Raw genomic sequence first — 21,351 nt, 5'->3', positions numbered from 1 at the left:
TTCACCTTGCATGACCAGGCTGTCTATACATCAGTGACAGTCGTATTTTACACCCCCATAGAGGTCTCAGGAACAAAATTCCTGCACACTCCATAAAAATAAAGACCTGGATAGAGCAGTTTGCCTCCTGTTAGTGCCTCTCCTGTACAAAAAGCAATTATAAGCAGAGTCCTTTATCAGTTTCAGGGCAGCAGGTCAACCAATAGGTGTACTGCTCTAACATATACACCACTTTGTCAGAACAAGAACTGAATATGCTGAGACCAAAAAAGAAGCTGGCAGGGAGAATTATTGTGACAGGGAGTTGACAAACTCAGAGCAACCATTATAAATCCTTTGTTGCATCCTTCAAGGAAGCTAGTTACCTTTCCATAAATAAGTCCACAAAAGAGGTTAAAATGTTGAGGAGTATAGCCAAGGCACTGAAAAACATCCTCGTATGCTCAGCATGATTACATATACACTCTTATTCTGAGGACATTATAAAACCTGCAACACTGTCCTCATTAAGTATTTTCCAGTCAGAAGCAAGCCCATGCCTTTACTAAGGAAAAAGGAACAAAACCAAAGCTCTTAATTCTCTTTAAGTTGTCAGTTGCTGCATTCACGCATGGTATGATAGGGGATGACATCAGATGAGCCTTTTCTCAACTTAGTAACACAGAGAAGGTGGGCAGATGTTACATCCAAGGTAAAAAAAAATAAAAAATAAAAATCTGCCAATGCAGGGAAAAGGATATAGGTAAAAACAAAGACTCACAAAAACCTTGCATTTGAATAGAGAAAACCCCAAAGGAAATTAGGCATCAGCTGGTTTGGGAAAAGCACTCATTAACTGCAAGCAGCGAGATTAGAACTAAATTAGGGATATGTATTATTACCTCAGAAACCTCTTCTGTTTTTAGTTTAATCCCACAAAGTACGTTAACCATGGTATGTCAGAATTTTTTTGGATTCCTAGGTTCGTGGAAAAATAAATGTTTCCATGTGCATTTAAACTAGTAGGTAAAAGAACATTTATTGGATGACTAAATCACAGTTCTGCCTTATGGAATTAAAATATTATTTAAAATTAAAACTAAAAACTGCCCTCAGTTTTTTTATTATTATTTATTATTATTATTTTAATCTGAATAAAATACTTTTGTTGCTTCCAGAGAGGTATAGCTTTATTGGCCAGATTAAGACAACTCAATGTAAAATTTCCATCTGCCTGAACAGAATATATTTGCTTTAAAATAATGACTGATTAGAACTAGGAAGGTGCATGAAAAATCTCAGGGGGATTCCATACAAGGTAAGACCAAACAGGCTAGGATTTCATGCTTGCAAAGCAGAGCACTGGTTGGGCACCAATCAAATGCTAAGTGACTTTATATATGCACATATATATATATATATATATATATTTTAAGCACAACAGTGTGCAGGTGTTCCCTTTTCAAGGAAAGAGGGGCAGATGGGCTCAATTTGATGATGGGTATTCATTTATCTATTTGGAAGTAGTTCACAGTGCTAGCTAATTAGAACTATCATTGTTAGTTACCTCCAACTGTCAAAGCAGTAAACAGTTGCACAGCAGAGAACAGTAGAGGAGGTTCAGGTTTCTCACATGGGAATAGAAGAATCTGAGAAGGATGCTGCTTATGAAACTGCAGGATGAAACACCGTACTCCCGTTGGAAGAGATGAAAGGCAGCTTGTATGCTTGTTTATGTTCCCATTCTGAAATGCATGTTCCTTCCTTCAAATATAAATTAGGTTAGAAGACTAAACTGTAGGAGACAGCAATGAATTTCAGCTCTTTTCTGAGTGTTAAGCGACTCCATCAATTTTTCATACATTCTTGCTGGCTGCATGAGAACAAGAGAAGAATTTTTCTTGGAGAACATTCAGCCTAATGCTGTTTTATGTGACACCTCTGAGGAAAACAGCAGAAAACAATCTGAAAAGTCTTCCATAAAGGAAACCACTGAAAAATAGCAGTGAAATGTTTAATGCCTGTAATTTATTGTATACATACTCTGCAAAAGTTTTATATGCATTTGGTGTGTGCAAAAGTATACACTTTCTTGACAGCACCAGAAAACAGTTAAGCTATGTACGTTTTTAAACCTGATTTGTCACATTGTGTAAAAAGACATTGTGCACAACTGATATCCCCAAAGAAAACCATTGGCTAAAACTAGAAGCACCCTTATTTACACACTAACACTTTAATATTGCATCACACCCACTCACCAAAATAAATAGAAGTACATTCATCACAACTTAAACACCAGTCTCTGCATATATTTATTTTCTTTCTGACATGTTTTGGTCTCCAGAAATATGCACGCTATATCTAGAAATATGCATCAGCTACTAGATTATGTTACAAAATGCAAAAAAAATAGAAAATTAGTTTTCCTGGACAATATTTTGGGCTTTACACAAAAATAAATCCAGATTTCCATAGAGATCTCATATACTTCTTGAAAGATTTTTATTTTATGCACAGCACAGAGTTGCACAGTAAGGCTTCCTGTGATATGCAAAACCCTGGCCTCCAAAAAGACCGCTGTAAAGTGAAACACAGCTCAAGTGTAAATACAAGACATTTTCAAAAAGTAGTCATCAATAGAAAGTGCCCTTCATTTGATTTAGCGTTATCAGTAAAGAAGTAGCTACTGTAATTGTGCAATCAAAGCCAGACCTGGAAGGGTTTTATGCAAAGTATGTCACCATTTCACACTATCAAGTTTAAGGATATAGAATCTGAGATAGCAGAAACTGACCAACCTTTTTATACTCCTACATTCATTATTTTTTGACACAATTTAGTATAAAAGGCACATTGTCAAACAGTGAATTAAAATCTAAAAACCAAACCAGAATTTCATTACATACAATTAAATCATTAGATCTTCATAAACCAATATAAGCATTCTTTCAGGTTTTCTTAACTTCAAATTCTGATGCACTTTGGATGAGTACCGAAGTACTCATTAGATTAATAATATTAATCCGGAAATCAGCAAACATGTTTTTGGATACAAGGTCCTTCCTAGACGATTTACAAAGATGCAGCAAATGCAAACATTAAAACCCAAACATTGTACAAAATTTGAGAAGCATTAGTATCCCATGCCAATTATGAGAAAGTACTTCTTGATTGTAAAATTACAAACGTGTCCTTAAATAATTTTTCATATGAAACAAACAAAATTAAGCAATTATTATTGTGCGAAGAAAAGTTATACAGTGTCTTAGGGAGGCTGGCAGAGCAGAGTACATTCCAGTCACCATCTAAAAGACCAATGACAAAGTGCTTTACAGATTAGGAAATTTAACTGTGTACAAAGTGATGAAATAATCAGGATTTATTTAACCTATATTTATCTGAAATGCAGATTTAATTCCAAACTGAACCAATTCTGAATCACTATAGTTCTTTTGCTTCACACAAGACTTTTTCCAACCAGGCAGGAAATTGCTTGCAACTGATAGAGTTGTCTGGGTTTACAGACCTAGAGCCTTTCTCCAGCTAAAAAGAATAGAATAAAAAAAACAACACAATAACAAACAAACAAAACTAAGAGACCACCAAAAAAAAAAAAAAAAAAAAAAAAAAACAACTTGATGATGGTCCCAGAGGTCATTGCCACGTTTGGGTAATTCTAGGAGCTACAACAGGAAATTTCAGATGGTCCCATTAAGCAGAGTGAATACAACACACTTTTAGACAAGCACTGAGATTACACTATCTTGAATGGTCTCAAGTGTATACACTGAGAAACAATTTTTGTTAGTTAAAAAAAATACAGAGGAGCAATGATGGTTATCATCTGGGCTCCCTGACAGTTAATACTGAATTAGTTTATAGAATCCATCCCAATAGCTTATGTCAGTGTTTTGCTAAGGCAGTGAAATGCTACACCATCAACAGAAAATGTCTTAAAAAAGGCAAATTGTTTTTTCTCTCATTAAGAGTCAGATGTGTAAACTTCAGCAGCTTCCAAGATTGTTCCTTATGGGTTGCTGTCTGAACTCTTTCCAGGAAGAACACAAACAGTGCTCTGGTAGGAAAGGCTCCTTCATTATTTTTCTACTCATTGATTTTTCCTTTTTCCTTTTTTTTTTTTTTCCTCCAACTTACACCCCAAACCCTTTTCACACTTTTCTAAATACTTCTGGTATTAGAACATAGCCTCAGCAGCTAAAGCTGGAGGTTTTTATCAATGAAGTCTTGGAGCTCGCGGCAAAGCTGAGTGGTGATACTGGTGAGCTTTCAAAGGGCAGCCATGGGAATCAAAGTAGCTGCAACACCAGGTTTGAGCTTCAGACTCTCAAATACAACCCCTATTGATTTAAATGAACCCGGTGTTGATGGTAAACAAATTCAGTTAATCTTTGAGTGCATAGCTAGAAATAATGTGCAAATATGGGCATTAGGTAACAGAACAAACTCTCCTGACATGCATTTTAGATTTTTGGCTCGATTAAGTTACTCAGAAGGACTCACTAGTTGATATGAAGTTACTAATTTCAGAGAGCTGAAAATACTTTGGAAATATGCTTTCCAAATAGCAAACCTGATTAGATAAATAACTACTCCACATTTCAAATCACTAAACACACCTGATGCTTAATGCAAGAAAAAAACACAAGCACTGCACACAACTTGTAAAAGCAGCAGAAGCTGTTAGACAAACGTAAAGATTGACAGGGAAGGAAGGGAACTCCTAAGCATGTGCTTGAGCACAAAAGCACAGGTTACATACGAACACTAGAAATTCCTATTTTCGGGATGTGTATTTATCATACTGAATTTGATTGGCATTGAAATTCCAGACACAGCAAAAGCCAGCCTAACCTTTGGGTTGCAACCATAACTGTGCAATTTTTGCAAGTGACGTGCACTTTCCTGTTCAGAAATAAGAGGGTGCTAGTTTAGTTATTGTTTATGGGTCATCAGAAAGTATAAAGCACTTTATTGCTTTGAACATTTGTGGCAATGGCTGAATTTACGCCCAAGCCGCTTCTGTACAGAAGATAACGTTTCAATACTTTGAGGCCCAACTCAGGAAACAAAGCAGGATATAAAGCAATTTCTCTACATCTCAAAAAAAAAAAAAATAATAATCAGGGAACAAGAATGCTATACCTTCAAGTGAATGCAAAATTGGTTTACTTGTATATGGGCCCACACAGTTCCAAGTCAGTGCATAGCTAGTCAATATTTCTGCTGGCATCTTGAACTGATTTCATCAATGGAAATTTTCTTCTACTTAATAATATGCATTAGTGCATTAATTTCTTCATAGAAAAAAATCAACCCTGGCAGTATTAAAAATAAATATCTTATTTAAGTCAAACTAAAGCCTTTATTTTTCAGTTCTTTCATCCCTTTAACATATTCTTTTGCCCTCTAACAAGCAAATGGAAACTGAAGTAGAATAAGAGATGTATGGAGGCAGAGGGTAGCAGAAAAATGAAAGAAGTCAACACCATAAGTCAGTTAACGTGTCCTCAGCTTCTTAGACTGTCTCTTGCGTTTTAGTTCTTCCTCTTCCCGTCTCAATTCTTCTAGGTCTTCCTGAACACCGAGTCTCAAGCTGCCAAATAAGTTGAAAGCCTTTACAAACTGCTACTCAAGAAACACGCAATTTGTCTTCTCCCCCAAGAAAAGAAATTCTAAATTACAACTGATTTGAGCAACAAAAATTTAGATCAGTTCAACAATTGTAAGTTTTCTTCAATTACAGTAAGAATACAGTTTAAGAAAAGAAAGAATATACCCCCAAAAGTCTCATCATTAGAGCAGAACCAAATCTTTTGAAGGCAAATAAAGTTTTCTTCAAAGAAATGACCATTATAAAAAAAAGTTTGGCTAAGAAAGGTCATTCTTTTTTGACAAGAAGCTGCTGAAACATCCATCAATTCTTGCCAAAATAACTCTTACATGCAATTCATATCAGAATTGACTCAGATCAGCTTTTCTGAGGTCCGCCTACACCTTTTTCACTGGCAAGACTGAGAGCGGATCTGTCAAACAAGCAAGAGATTTCGTGGCAACTTCATGACTTGAGGCATCTCCATGAATGACACTGCCTTACCCTCAGTCCAGCTAGCTGCCTGGACTCAGGAGCAGGCAGAGGGAAGAGATGCTGCTGAACAGAGCATGTTCTGGCTATGTCCTTGTGCAGTTCCTTCAACTTCCTAGAAGTCAGTATGTTGAAAGAGATACTGAGAACAGTATCTGCGGTCACTGACCTCCTCAATGGATAATCTTGCTGGTATGATACTAGCAATGGGTGCCACAGAGCTACTGTTTTGTGATCAGTCCCTGCCTGGTTTGCAGGCCTACTCAGAGCCTTTGAGTATCCACAGCTCAACGTGAAGCAGCATAAGGCAGTTTGTACCAAAATATATCAGGGTCAACTACTTGACTATCTGTCATCATTCAGCTGCTCTGGGGTAACTGCTCCAGAACAGGCTCTAAAAAGGATTTTATGCCTAAAGAAGCAGAGGGAAGTCAATGAATGCAGGAAACTGCAGAATCCAGATTAAGAGAGCAAACAACAAGAATCTGTGCGATCAATCTCTGGCTTGAAGCATCATTTTCCATTTCAGCTTAGAATTTAGTAATTTTAGTGGGCTTGTTTGATTAGAAAAAAAGCTCCTCACGTCAAAGGTTAAACTTTTAACCAAACTCAGTGAAAAATAGCCAAGGACAGGAAATAGTTACTGTTTTACTCAGATTCCTCATTTCTTCTTTTACGTTAGCACGTGTAGTTAAAAGTTAGTGAGGCACTAAGCTTTGAAGACCTAGAGTGAGGTTCTGCAACACAGAATTCAGTAAATAGCAGTATCACTGTAAAATTCCAGTTATTTCTCCATTTAAAAGACTACAGCTTTGCATGAGCTGCAGCTATTTGTAAGAGTAGGAACGAATAAGGACACTGACTATAACTTTAAAAAGATGCAAGTTTACAGTACTTGAGGCACCCCATGAAAAATATAAAAAACTTAAAACAAAAGAATTTTGACTGTATATTTCCAGTATTTTCCATTAGCTATAAAAAAAACTTCCATAACATTTACAAAACTTTGGTAATGGCACTGCAGACATCTTCCACCAGGCATGGAAAAAAAAAAACAAAAAGGATCAGTTTTTGAATGCCAAGTTTTGTAATAGCTATTTAAGAATTGCACATGTCTATAGGCCAAAACCAATAAGAAAGCCTAATCTTCTTTTTTGAAATTGTTGATTACAGATGTGTGTCAGAGCGTTCTTTATATATTCATGCGCACAAAAACCACATGTATATAGATCAAGACAAATCTTTTTCCAGTCCTCAAGAACTAGCAAAAAAAACATGTCTGGGACAAATTGAAGGGTTTGTCATTTCAGTCAGAATTCAAAGTATTTGCAGGAAGACTTTTTGGACTAAGTTGGTAAAATTTCTACTAGCAAAGTTTGTGATGCATTGAATGTATAGAATGAACATACAGAACTTTTTACCCACTATTCCATGGGCACTCTGGTTGGCTGAGCTTCATCTTCTACCTAAGCTTTCCTATCAAAAATGTAAAGACTTATTTGCCTCCATTACGAAAAAGCAGTAAATATCCCCATGACTCAGAAAATAAACAAATCTCCCAATTTCTATTTTAAATCCAAGCATACCTCCTAGCTTCTTCTTTCTGTTGCTCTCTCCAGCTGCTCTCCATGTAACGTAAGGCATAGTCACTTTCATCTTTGTATCTGGAAATTAAATATTAGTGTTTAGCACACAGAAAAACACCATCATGCACAGATCAATTATGAATTCACATCCTTTTAAAAATTACCTTGCCACATATGGTTTCATTAACAGTTTGAAAGAATCTAACTTACAAGTCTTTAAAATGCTTGCTTTCTTATACCTTAGTCAGACATGAGGAAAGTATTTAAATAAACCAGTCTTCTTTTTCCAACAGTTCCTAGACACACAAATATGCCACCTTAGATCCTCTTAGAGAACTGTTAACACTGTTGCATTTACCAGTTCATTTTCAGGCAGCTACATTCATGAATTCTCAAATACCCACTGCCATAGGAAGCATTTTAACACCTTATTATAGGAAGGAGTTACTATGGATTAGGTAGGTGACAAGCTGAAGAAGCCATGTTGTTCATAGATTATGTCCTGCTTGCATCAAATATTATTGCTCTCCAAATATTATTGCCCCAGTATAGCAAGCAATGTAAAAAGTCAAAATTCCTTGTGCACAGAAGGGGCTCTAATGCTCATTAAATTTCTGCAATGCAAAAAAACAAAACAAAAAAAAAAAAAAACAAAACAAAAAAACATTTTTTGATATCAGCACTTCACTTATTTCCAATGTTTTTATTCATTGAACTATATTCATCTCTGTTGTTCTGTTGCTTGCTTTGCAATACCTTAAAATTTACATTTCTTGTACCTTTTCCGGTCATATCCAAATATCTCCCGAATATGCTTTGATATTTCTTCTTGGGGTTCGCCTTCATCTTCAATGAAATCATCCATTTCAGAGTCATATTCATCGTCATCATCATCGTCGTCTATTTGTCTTTTGTAACCAATAGGTGGTCTCCCAATACCTTAATGACAAGGGAATAAAAAAAGATGAATTAACATTAACATACCATTACCTTAAAAGTACTTCTCCTTGCTGTACTTTGGGCACGTACATTTTATTAGCTCTGGGCTTCCAAGTAGAAAACTTCTGCCTCAAGCTAATTAGCAATTCTCAAGTTCACAGAAAGGAAGTACATCCTCTATGCTGTGCAGTAGAAGATTACTTATCAGTATCATCAACTGCATCCTGAGCAAACTACCAGACAGAAGTCTATGCTCTTCATCAGGGTTTTCTGGTACTAACTACTAGAGCACATACTGATAAGGCAAATTTCCCCAAGCACTCAACTAACAGTTGCAGGTTTGCTGTGTTTCAGTTTCCATGTGCTGCTTTAAGCATCTGTTATTTAAAATATCTTATTTACTAAATTTTTAAAGGCTAAGAATAATTGAGCAATGCAGGAAGTGAATCCTTTAATTCTTTTCCTTTAAAACCATCCATATCCCACCATCCATCACAGGTTGCTTAGCTTTCTTTCATCAAGACCTTACAGCCCGGGCCCTCCTTTCAAGGTATATAAGAAGGGGTGAAAACAAGTTGCAAAGCAAAAAGAAGTATTCCACTGTTACGTACACTCTTTAAAAGACAAATGTTATTTTGTGCAAGTCTTCCTTATTGCATCTACAACTGTCAAAGACCCCCAGTGACTTCAACTCCGACTTACCAAAAATACAGAACAAATAAAGTTAAAAACTTATTTGCTATGGAACTTCATACCTTGTGAACGAAACATGGGTCTATGCCCTTGTAGAGGTCTCATTCCATTTATCTGTCCGTTGCTAGGCCTTGTGACTAGGTTTTTAGAAGAAATTGTTTCTGACACAACAGTACACTTAGGCTTTACAGCTGTACTCAAGCCCGGTCGCCCAGGTGCTGGGTTTGGGCCTACTCCCGGCCTTCCCGGTCCTGTTCCCGAGCTGCTGCCTGGGCGCCCAGGTCCTGTGCTCGGGCTGACCCCTGGCCTTCCTGGTCCGGTGCCCAAGCTGCTTCCCGGCCGCCCAGGTCCTGTGCTGGGGCCGACTCCCGGCCTTCCTGGTCCTGTTCCTGTGCCACTGCCCGGCCGCCCAGGTCCTGTGTTTGTGCTGCTGCCCGGCCTTCCTGGCCCGCTGCCCACGCTGCCGCCTGGCCGTCCCAGTCCAGCACCTGAGCTGCTCCCTGGTCGCCCAAGGGCCGTGCCTGAGCTGCCACCCGGCCTTCCAGGTCCCACGCCTGAGCTGCCACCTGGCCTTCCTGGTCCTGCAGCTGAGCTGCTGCCCAGCCGCCGAGGTCCTGGGCTTGAACCACTCCCCGGCCTGCCCGGTCCCACACCAGAATTGCTGCCTGATCGCCCTGGTCCTACACTTGAACTGCCACCTGGATGCCCAGGTCCTCCTTTTCCTAAGCTGCTGCTGGCTCGCTTTGCGCTGGAGTTGACGTCGTGTTGGAGGGCTGTGGCATTTCCCATTTTCGCCTGGGCAGGCCTTTTCAGGCTGGATTCTTTAGCAGAGGGTAGCCTCTGAGCGCCGTTGGCCAATGGTTTTGAGGACTGCACAGGAAAGCTTGAGCCAGACTTTCCTATGCCATTGACAGGTAATTTACTATGACTGCTACCAGTAGAACTTTTTAAGGAACCGTTTTGAGAGGTTTTTACTTTTTCCATTTGGCTCGGTCTGGAAGATGATGACCGGGAGTGTTTTTCAGTCAATGCTGGTGCTTTGGATTTCTTATCAGTACCGCTCATAGAAGAAAGGCTGCCTTTTGGAGAGGAATGTTTATCTACTGAGCTTTTACTAAGTTTTGCATTTCCACATTCTTTCAGAGAAGTCACTTTTTTTGAAGAACCAGATATTCCCGTATTCTTCATCTCCTTCTCATTTTTCTTTTTCTGCATTTCTACTCTTTTATTTTTGCGTTCCAAATACTCCCTCTCTCTCAATTCTTCTGCTGTTCTGGGTCTTTCTTCTATCTTTTTCACTACTTTTATTTCTACTGGTTCATATTGTTTTTTTTCAGCAAGCCTCAGAAGATCTGTAAAGTTTAGAGGTGCTGGTGCACTTTTGGGAGGTGCCTTTGGTTTTAGAGCAGCTTTGGATGGTTTCTCATCATATTCCTCTTGCTCGTGCTCAGATTCCGTTTGAGCATATTCAAGTTGCTCAGCTTCATCTTCTGATGCATACTCAGCCTCTGGAGCCTGAGCAACGTTCTCACAAGTCCTCCTCTTTTTAGACTTCTCTTCAACAGGAATGCCATTATAGCCATAAAAGTTATCCTTTGTTCGTGAGGCCATAGCTCGTGCCTTCCTGTCATGTTTCAGTTCAATACGTTTGGCCAAGAGTTGTTCTTTCTTTCTTTTTTCTTCCAATGCTGTAACAAGAAAATCAGGAGAAAGTTAAGCAAAAGCACTACTGTTTATTTCAGTTTTTTTCCAACTGATAAACCATTTAAGACAATAGCTTAGGGATATCTGGCTAACAGCTATTCACAACAGACTGGAAAGTGATCCAGGTCTGCCAACAGGGCAGCCTGATCCACCTGAATCAGGTACTTGTACAAACAAAGGTGAATAATTATGCCCAACTACTGCTATTACAAAACCGGCTGACGTGATTCAACAGAAGCCACTGTCAAATGCTATACAAACTAAGGAGACTTACTGTGTAAAAAGGCACAGGACATATGGGATCTCTGGTGAAAGGGAAGGAGTTCTAAGATTGAGTAAAAGAATTTTGAGTGTACAAAATTTAATATCATTTTTAAGTGAAGGTGGGGAAAGGGAGGGATGAATACTGGGGTGTGGGAACAAGAACTGGAAAGTAGGCTAAGGTGTAGGAGAGGGAGGGAAGCAGCCAGACAGATGAGCAAGCTGCAGGTCACTGCATCTGTTTAAGCATATGCTCTTTATCTTAAGTGTCTTGTCAGCAGATCACATACAAAATTCATGCTGAACTAGCTAGTGAATAAAATGACATCTGAGGGCTACGTACTAGACAGACCAATGGCATGGATATGGGCAAAATACCAGAAAGACCTGGGAAAAAGGGGTTTCTGAGCATCACTTCCTAGAAACTGGATTGGGCTACTCATGCTGCATTTTATATGGGTACCTGTAAAGGCACCATGCCCTGCCTACATTATTTGTCAATGGCCATGACTGTACACTGTGAGCACAGCTGTGTTTCATGCGCAGTCTTGCTTCTGGCTGGATCTGCCAGCAGGGATAAGGAGCTGACTTACAACTGGCCCAGGAGAGAAAGACAACCCTGGGCCACCCTGTCCATCAGACTTGGTTATAATAAAAATGGAAAAAAAACACCGCATGGCTTAGGTAAAGCTTTTGCCACACCAATTTAAAAATTCGGGCTTTATTGAGAGAGCAGACTAAGGCAACAACAGCAAGAACTCTTACCAGGTTTTGACATAAAAACAATATTTCAAAGTAATGTTAACAAAAATTCAGGATGCTTTCCTGAAATCTCTCTCCACCTTAGTTACTTCTTGGTCTCCACCAGCAAATACCAGTGTAGCTGATTAACGTTTAAATCCTTCGGAAAGCATGCAAACATCCTTGGCCCTAACTTTTCCCCTGGCTATCCTTCAGCATCAGCAGTTATATGCATGAATTCCAGAAGCAAATGTAAAACCCTATTTGCAAGAGCCCTGTAAAAAGGGTCAAAGTCTCAAAGAGTCAATGAAAGTCTTCCACAGGATATATTTCGGGCTGCTTCAGCAGTTACCTTTTTTTCTTTTTTCTTCTTCCTTCCGTCTGAGAAATGCTTGTACTGCTGCAGACTCGACACTCTTGACTTTTGGAACCTTTTTGGGAGGACCAACAGCCAAACTGTATCTTTTCTGCAACAAACAAATAAACATGTCAGAAATGTTGAGGTGTACAAAAATGTAACCAACACTTGCACTAGTGCAGCTGCACCACTCAGCCATGCCCTTCCACAGGCGTACTGGGTATCATGAGGCTGAGCTTTAGAATGATAAATGGGACAGAAAAGACTTCTTACATCTCCCCACAAATTGGAGAAGAAAAAGCAACAAGACACATACACTCACCAAGGTAAATATGATAAATGCCAGTTAAGTCTAGAAGCAGGTAGAAAGCAGAATAAATTCAGAAAAGAAATATTTGAGTTTTCTTTCCTATTTTTTGTTTGTTTTGGTTTTGGTAACAAGCCTATTATAAGCCCAGACAAGACCTACATGGTAAATTAAGCCTTATGAAGCCTTGTACAGAATTATGAAAGTTAAAGACATGAAAATATCTAGCAAAGATAGATACATCATCCAAGTATTTAAAGGACAATAAGCTGACAAGCAAGTACCACAGCTTTCTGTAGGTTTCAGTAACATACAATGGAAGCCCTAAGTCTAATCTGATTCACTGAAACAGCACCATGCAAAGAAACACCAGGATTACCTGATGTCACAGTATGTAACGCCATGTATTGCCTTGTGCATACAGATACGATGAAGCAAGGTGCAGAGACTCAAATGCAGCCAAAACTGGCTCCAAGAAGGGCAGCTCCAACACCAGCTGTCTGAAGGCACCTTTAATAATTTCCAAGGGACTAAAACTCTGAAACTACAGCATCCTTCTACATTGCAGTACTGTACCCTGACATGCTTCCTCAGCGCATGAGGAATGAGCTACTACAACCCGACTGTTACTGAAACTCCTCTATGCACAAGAGCATTTGCCACAACCTGGGAACTGATTTGGGAAACCTGTACCACTCCAGAAGCTTCAGCTCTGAACAATTTTGGTTACTTTTGATCAAAATCATTAGACTCAATGATGACAGCTAGAACCATTTAAAGGATTAGAAGATGGGTGGAGTAGGGCCCCACTTTTTCAAGGGAAGCCGAGTCACTCCCCCTTCCAGCCCCATTTCTTCCATGCTGTTTACCACAGCTATTGCAAAGACCTCATGTTTGAGGAGACCTCAGCGGTACTGCAGGACTTCCTTTCAATTTCTGCTCACCTTACCCTTGATTCTGTGGCCTGAAATAATCCAGCATGCATATTCTAAATTGGAAAAGACAGAGAGGCAAAGCAATCCCCACATCACCAGAGAAAATCCTTTCTTAAGGATACTGAAGCAAATTAGTGCCTTTGGAACAACTGAAGGTACTCTGTAGTATACTGATCTTTGGCATAAGTCAGTGTTGTACTAAGTTAAACATGGCATGTTTCACAATTGGTAATCTCATTTGTTAAAACTTGGTTTAATTATTCAACTTGTACAATTTTTAAATACAAAGACAAAAGAAAGGATTTTCTAAAAACAATTTTAGGCAGAAGGAGCACTTTTGAAAACTGCTAGACAGCAGGGACTAACATAGATTGATCTATCCCATTATGAAGCCTTATAAAGAATTAAAGTGATGGGGAAGCAATTTTCAGGCTTCGTTTTGCTGCACTACAACCAACAGTCCTACCCAGGAGCAGGTTTGTGAAGCAGCCAGACAGACACACTGCTTTCTCACTGCCACTAAATGAGAAATTGTGCAAAATTCAAGATTTGAAGTCTTCCTGGCAGCAGCATTACTTAATATTGACTAACAGCTGAAACCACAGCTAAGCATTTCATAAACGAGTACAGAAAGCTCTGTACCATGAATCACCACTGCTGTTGACACACATCGTGCACTTTCAATTAAAAATGTGTACGATAACATGCTAAGGTTGGTCTTCTTAAAAGCACTGAAGCATGCACGTGCTCCACAACCTCCTATAAATACCCGACTTTCAGTAGAAGTGCCCAACTAAGTGAGCGCACGTCACTACATCAGCAGCTGGGCAGCAGCAGCCACACTGCCTGGCTTTGTTATCGCCGAGGTGGTTAAGTAACAGGGAAACAAACAGTTAGCCCTAGAAGAGAGCAGGTCAAGCTATCCCAGAACAGTGCCCTTCTCAGATTGCAAACAGCGATTAACTCTCCAGGTAGCACCTGTAATGGCTCACTGCCGACTGCTGAGACAGAACGGGCACTGCTTTAGCCAAAGAATAAAGGGAAGGCTGCGGAAGTGCCCGTCTTCAACTGCATCCCCTAGAGAAACACAACCTCTTCCTGTCAGTGAACAGTACCCCTGCAGGAGCTCTCCCCTGAGGTTTCTCATTTCCCTTTACCTGTGTGAACCCTGTCATGACTCCCCACCTGTCCCATCAGAACTAGCACCCAGCCAGCGATGCCTGCCTCTGAACCCAAGCCCTGTGAGACAAGTGACGGATCCTGCACCATCCCACGTTGTTGTACAGCGCCTGCACATGCCAGCAGCTCTGTGCCTGCACAGCCGAGCTGAAGGCAATCCCCACTTGTGCTACCAAGGACAGGCAGCTTTCACAGGCTGTCTCACACGTTCTTTACACTGGCAAGTTCACCACAGCCCTTGTGAACACACAGCGCAGGCAAAGCCCCCCACACCCATGTTTGCTGCTCCCCGCTGAGCAGTCAGTTCTCAGCCCTCACTTGAATGGCCACTGCCTCTGCTCTGCGGACCTTAGCTCGCTCTGCAGCTGTTGTCTCCTGGCACACACACGTGTGTAAAATGCTTCCCCAACTACCACTATGAACGCCAAGTTACGACAGTTAATGGCAGTTACCAAGCACCCTTCAATTTGTATCATCCCCTGCAGGTTGTAACCACCCTTATAAATACCGTAGCGATAAGAGCATTCGAACTGTCAGCTGTTCTCATCTCTCCAAATCCGCTCAACAAGGTCACCGATTGTATGAAAAAGTGTAAAAAAAAAAAAAAAAAGTCACTTGAAGATTTTGCAACTGCTGTCACAAGACCTAAGCCGAACCATTAACTGAAAAAACACACAAATTTCTTCTGTTGAATATTGCTTCACACAGGAAAAAGGCATACTTGGCTCTTTCCTTCATGTGGTGTATTGTGGTCCCCATTTTCATTCATTTATGTAAAAAGAGTTTAGAATAGGGAAAACTCAGTTTTACACCTTTTAGTCAGTGCTTGTAAGAGCCTGGAACTTAACCATCAAGTCCAGTTGCTAAATAAAAGCCCTCTTCAACCCCTTGCCAGCTTTTTTACTACAGATCGTGCTGTCCTCGTGGGCACTGATACAGCACACGAAGCATTGCCAGGCCCTGTTTTGAGACAGGTTTTAGCCACATAAGCGTTTGCAGATGGAACAGGAGCCCGATTCCACAACTGCGACCCATGCTTCACAGCCACCCTTTCTCTAGCTCTCAAAGGACTCCTCCTGCCTGGAGGCAAGTGTTCAGTAGTTTGTAAATTACAGTGTCATGGGAAAGCTCTGTAACAAGTTCTGGTCCTCTGAACAACCTTCAGGATTCTGCTGTGGTTTTTCTTCCCAAATACTTACAATTGCTGCATTTTTAAGGAAATTTACTGTGAGGAGTGAAACACAAACCAAGTTTCCATAATTGCATGTATCTGTCAGTTTTAGCAGAGGTTATTTTGTAAGGATGCATGCTCCTGTGCATCAGGCCAACTTAAAGCCAGACTTCAGACAGTGCTGATGTGGATGATGAGCTGTTTCAGTTTCAGGGCACCTCTCTGTGGTTAAATCTGTTTCAGATTTCAAGTTCTGTCCACTGATTCACCCGCTGTGAAAAGGAACAGTGACCTAGGTGAGGTTGTTTCTAATAAATTATTAATGACTGCAGAATCGAGACAAAATAAAAGGGTGACTGAGTTCGTAAATATGCTTTTTCTGTTTTTATGTAACTGTTATTTCGTTTCATACTTTTAGAAGTATCTTCCATAAAGACCTCAAAGTGCTTCACCACATCAGTTATGCCCCATATCAGCATGTACCGATCTCACTGTGAAGAGTGGGGGTGCCCAGGCAGGATTTACATCGAACCAAGTTCAACAGTCGTGACTGGTATCATGTCTTACCAAAGCCAGTCCACACTGCAGGTGTGATCAACAGCCAAATATAAACACAACAAGATACAATACTGAAGCTCCTCCTCTTCCCCCCCCCCCCGAATGCTACATGAGAAAAAGAGATATTTTTCAGCTACTGATTTGAAGATTATTAGTGACACGTCATTAATACACTAGTTGAGTTATTTCTCTATTTAGAAACCCAACCTGATGCAATTAATAGGGCCCTAGAAGGTTCATTTCAGCAGTGTTCCTTTCTAACCTATTTCCACTGGGAGATGAACAAGCAGAGCTGTTTTTACAATGACATGATGCAATATTGTCCCTCTTTTATGATAGAGGACCATATTATTTCTTAGAAACGATAGAAAAAGTCAACTTATACATACCTTGTATTACTCTTTTTCATTACAGTAAGCATGGAATACTTAATTCAGTGCACTGATTCTTTTAAACTCCTCAAAGGGAAATTCAAGGGATCTGCTGATTAATGCAGAAATCAACATTTCTAGAAACCCATTAATATTACATACCAGTGAATCGTATAATTTGTCTGTAAAGTATTTCAATCAAAAAATATGTATGTTTACTTACATGCTTCTTATAGGAATGAATTCTATGCATTAGTTTTACTCTAGTGGAGTGAGTTAGATGTCGACAGACCAGAAAACCTCCACAGGCCTTCTTTTGAAGCCCAACAGCTGCAGATAATAGTGCCAAGCACAGCCCCACTTTTCTCGGAGACCAAGGTCATCTGATAGTTAAAAGCTGCACCACTAACATGCAAGAGAGGCAAGAAACTAACCCTGCTTCAGCTATGCATATAATTGCACTCCCTCTGCATGAGTTAATCAGGTAAATCCTAATCCTGCCTTTTCTAAAAGCAGTAACAAAACCCTCCTCACCCATTGCACAACGGGTAGGACTGCCTCCCCTAGCACAATATCTGGGATAGGGAGCATGGCAGATGTTTCATCAATTCATCATCGTAATTCATAACTCTGTGACAGGGAAGAGTGGTGCAGCACCTGAGAACTGCAAGAGAAAACTGAAGAGGTTGAAATTTTACTACAACCACCCAAAACCAGCTTTGTGAAACAAAGTTTTAAAAGTAATAAACCAGGCATTTAAATACCTTACCATGTTTACGTAGTTGCTATTTTCCTATTTATGCTACAAATAACATCTCTATGTAGATTCAGAGACAAACTCGATCAGGCTAAATCCAAAAGATATGTTACAAGTGTATACATTTACAAATGTATATGAAGCATATATAAATGTATACATTTTACGTATACAAAATATGTTTTATAAGATGTAAAAACACAGCAGGATCTGATGAATTCTGTGTACCTACCATGTGGTTGGTCCACACCAGTGACTGGTCACAACACCGGTGAACATTAACAAAGTTTAAGTAGTGACAGAGAGTGCAAGACAAACCTCGATCCTGGGGTGCCTGTGTCAGCAGTGTCAGAAGTAAAGGCTACGCTTTTAATCCTGTCCCCCACCTTTTATGCTAAACGCCTCTACCTGCCCTCATTTACACCGCTTTCATCACTGAAGCACAGAACCCTGACGCCTGGTGACAGAACACACAGCCCAAGTGTTTCCCTGGCTGGTGCCTGCCGTAAGCCAATATTTCCGAGCACCTAAGCACACACGGCTCGGTCCTGCCGAAGGAACGCAACCCGGGATGCCAACGCAGCAGGAGGCCCCCGGCCCTCCCTCCAGGCGGCACGCGGCTCATCCGCAGCCCCATCCCCGCGGCCTCGGTGCCTCCCGTTACCGGCCGGCCGGAACGCCCGCCCCACACCCGCCCCACAGCGAAGCCGCCAACCGCTGCGGGCCGCCCACCCCAGCACGGCCCCGGGACCGGCCCCGGCTGCCACCCCCCGCGCCCCGCGGGGCCTTCGCCGCCTGTCAGCGGCCCCGCGCCCGGTGCCTCGGCGCCCCCAGAGGGAAGGGGACGGGGAGGGAAGGGAAGGGCCCGGCGGCCCCGTCCGCGCGCTCACCGGCACGGCGTTGAGGCCCTGCTGCTCCGAGGCCATGACGAGGATGTTGTGGAAATCCATGGCCGGGGCCGGAGCCGGAGCCGGAGCCGAGGCCGCCGCCGCCGCCGCCGCCTCTCCGCTCCCCTCAGCGCCCGCCCCGCCCCGCGCCGCTCGCTTCCGGCCGCCGCCACCTCCCCCCCCTTATGTGGCCTCGCCTCGCGCCGGCGTCACAACCCGCGCGTCACTTCCGCCTTGACGTGCGCGTCGCCTCACGAACCGTGGCTCGAGGGGGAGGGGCCCGGGGCCGTACCTCAGGCGGTGGCGGGGGCCCGGTGGGGGCCGCCGGGTGCCCCCTCCTCCGAGTGGCCCCTCGCCGCCTCGGTTGCTCTAAAAATAAATAAATAGAACAATAAAAGTTCCTCTGCTTCTCGTAGCAGCTATATTCTTGTCGTTTTGCTGTCTCGGCACGAATTCCTCTCTGACCTGACGTGTGGCTCCGAGCCCGCAGCCGCCCGGGGCTCCTCGGGCTCTTCCCTTTCTGTTCCCCCCGCGCTGCTGAGGGGGCGGAGGTTGGAAATTCTCCGTGCCTCCAACTTCACGTTTCCTCCTCCTCCTGTTGGTTTCAGTGGTGCTGTCACTTGCCTCGATACTACTTTGTAACGCCCCGCGTTCATTTCCTTCAGCTTTCGGTCTTTACCAGTCTCCTTTTTGCCTCGTTCCCGCTGTCACGTCACGTTTTCCACATCTGAAGTTCCTTTCTGGGCACCGCTTTGAGCCCCACAGCAGCTCTGTGTAAAGACACCCAGTGTGGCCCTGAGTGCGGAGAGGAAGGGGATGATTTGCCCCAGTGAGGCACTGCAGTGCTCGGCTTGGTGTTTTTGGGCTTCCTGAGCCTGAGGTCTGGAGCTGCTCCTGCAGGGCCTGCTCTGGTGGGGTCTGCGCCACTCACCTCCCACTGCCTTCGCTTTGCTTCAGCCCTGGTTTAACCCCCTCACCCTGGAAAAACATCTTTTTCTCTCTTCTCCCCCCCGTTTTTTGACCCCAGTAAGAACCAGGCTGTGCTGTCTTTTTAATTGACTCAGACCTAGATTACATCTTCTGGTTTCCACCCTCCTTATTTTATTACTCTCTTTAAATTTTCATCTTAAGTATTGCTTTGGTTTAAGACCTTCTAGTCTGTCTTTCCTTACAGGCAGTGGTTTACCAATGTTTCTCACTTTTTCAGCTCTGTTTTCCCCCATGATACTGTCAATAAGGTTATGATGCCATATTCTTGTGGTCTTATCTGCCACCTCATCTCTGCTGTGATGCTGCTTTAATCAGAATTTCCCTGCTCCGTCTTGAATTTCTTGTATCTCAACTGCTCCCTTCCTTGAGAGGCCTCTTAGTGTGACTCAGATTCCTGTATAACAACAACAGTATTGACAGAGTGATGATTGTTACTCTTGGGCTTTTTTATTTGCTTACTTCGGTCTGTGTTGGAGTTGGCAGGAATACTTGGCTAAATGCAGTCTTCATTCTGCTGACTGTAATCCTGAGGGCAAGTGTAGGAAATCTCTCCCTGCCTTGAAAAGAGGACTTTTGAGCAAGCCAGAGGATGGTACTGCAGTTGTTTGCCATGTGCCACTTTTTGGAAACCTTTAACCACAGTTGTTACCTTTTCCTGTATATGACAATACTGTGGTACCACACATCCTTTAGCAGAGGGGATTTGTATCTACATTACCGATGGGAGACATAACGTCACTGTGTATGTGTATGCAGCAGGCACTTTATAGGGTGGTAACAAATGATTCAGCTGTGTTGGGATTCCCAGATTGCACCCATGGTGTAAATGGCAACAAAAATAAAATCTAGCATGTTATGCACCAGCACAATGCCTTGTGCTCCAATCTCCTTTTCTGGCAGATGTGCAACAATGAATGGGAACCTCAGTGCCATGTATGCCTACAGCTTTGTCCTTGCAATATCTTAAATCACTTCCCCAGTTGTACTTGCTCTTCCATCATCTTTTCATACACTTACAATGTGACAATCTTATCCCAACTAAGTTGGCCAGGATTCCCAAGAACAGCTAGTCTGTCAGGAACAGCAAAGGAATAACTTGTGTGCTTTTAAGCCAAACTGATATTTCTGCTAAAGAAAAAATGAGAAAATGTTTTTTCCTCTTTTTTGTAACTGTCTGATCTGTCTAATTCTGTGCATGCTTAGTCTCAAATTTCTTTTGCAAGAATTGTAAAATTCAGTGAGTGTAGACCTGCCTCATCCAGAAAACCAAAATAACCTCTCTCAAATGTCCCCCAACATATAATTTCTGCCTCTGAAAAAGTTCAGACTGATTTACCTTTTTTTTTTTTTTTTTTTTTTTTTTTGTACAACACTTTTTCAAGCTACAACTTGATTAAGTTTTATTTTTATTAAACATCATCACATTAGGAAATCACTTAGAACTGGTTTGAAAACACTTAGAAAATATAAGACGGTATTCCACCAGAAACTTGCCTTTGGTGCAAATTTTTTAATCAGCTGTATTCAACAACAGTTTTGCTCACCATGCACACTTCAGGCATGTGACTAATCCTATTAACTTCAAGTGTGTTTAAGTGTTTAGAGGATTAGAGTCTTAATTACAGGCCATCTGCAGAGGTCAAATATCAAAGACTGTTCTGAGCCTAAGATTTAGCATCTTCAGAATGAGTAATATTTGTGTGTTACTCTTTCCCCTTCTCATCCATCATCCTTTCTGCAGTAAGTTAAATGGGTGTTCCAATAAAGCCTTTATTAAATAAACCTGATCATCCGAATGTCCAGCAGACAGGTCTCTAGATCATAAGCCT

General features: G+C 41.6%; 1 protein-coding gene across 1 annotated transcript; it reads right to left on the bottom strand.

Annotated features, from left to right (window-relative positions):
* Positions 1-1,987: 1,987 nt before the first annotated feature.
* SPTY2D1 (SPT2 chromatin protein domain containing 1) lies at positions 1,988-18,674 on the bottom strand. The gene is made up of 6 exons (XM_084287079.1): positions 18,536-18,674; positions 12,362-12,476; positions 9,366-10,991; positions 8,451-8,610; positions 7,672-7,749; positions 1,988-5,596 (listed from the first exon to the last, which is right to left on the bottom strand). The coding sequence occupies exons 1-6, from the start codon at positions 18,593-18,595 to the stop codon at positions 5,500-5,502; spliced, it is 2,136 nt and encodes a 711-aa protein (XP_084143205.1). The 5' UTR covers positions 18,596-18,674; the 3' UTR covers positions 1,988-5,499.
* Between the last annotated feature and the right edge of the window lie 2,677 nt (positions 18,675-21,351).

Source organism: Netta rufina, assembly GCF_964035555.1.
Source record: "Netta rufina genome assembly, chromosome: 5".
Classification (NCBI taxonomy): Eukaryota; Metazoa; Chordata; class Aves; order Anseriformes; family Anatidae; genus Netta; species Netta rufina.
The sequence above is the reverse complement of the archived record's forward strand: the minus strand, read 5'-3'. Positions and strand labels throughout refer to the sequence as shown.

Bases quoted from the DNA above. Each gene is read 5' to 3' on its own strand.
- SPTY2D1 (XM_084287079.1), bottom strand. From the start codon at position 18,595: ATGGATTTCCACAACATCCTCGTCATGGCCTCGGAGCAGCAGGGCCTC. The intron at 10,992-12,361 runs GTAACTGCTGAA...TTCTTGTTACAG, and splicing joins AGAAGAAAAAAGAAAAAAAG to CATTGGAAGAAAAAAGAAAG. The intron at 8,611-9,365 runs GTATGAAGTTCC...CTTGTCATTAAG, and splicing joins ACCCATGTTTCGTTCACAAG to GTATTGGGAGACCACCTATT.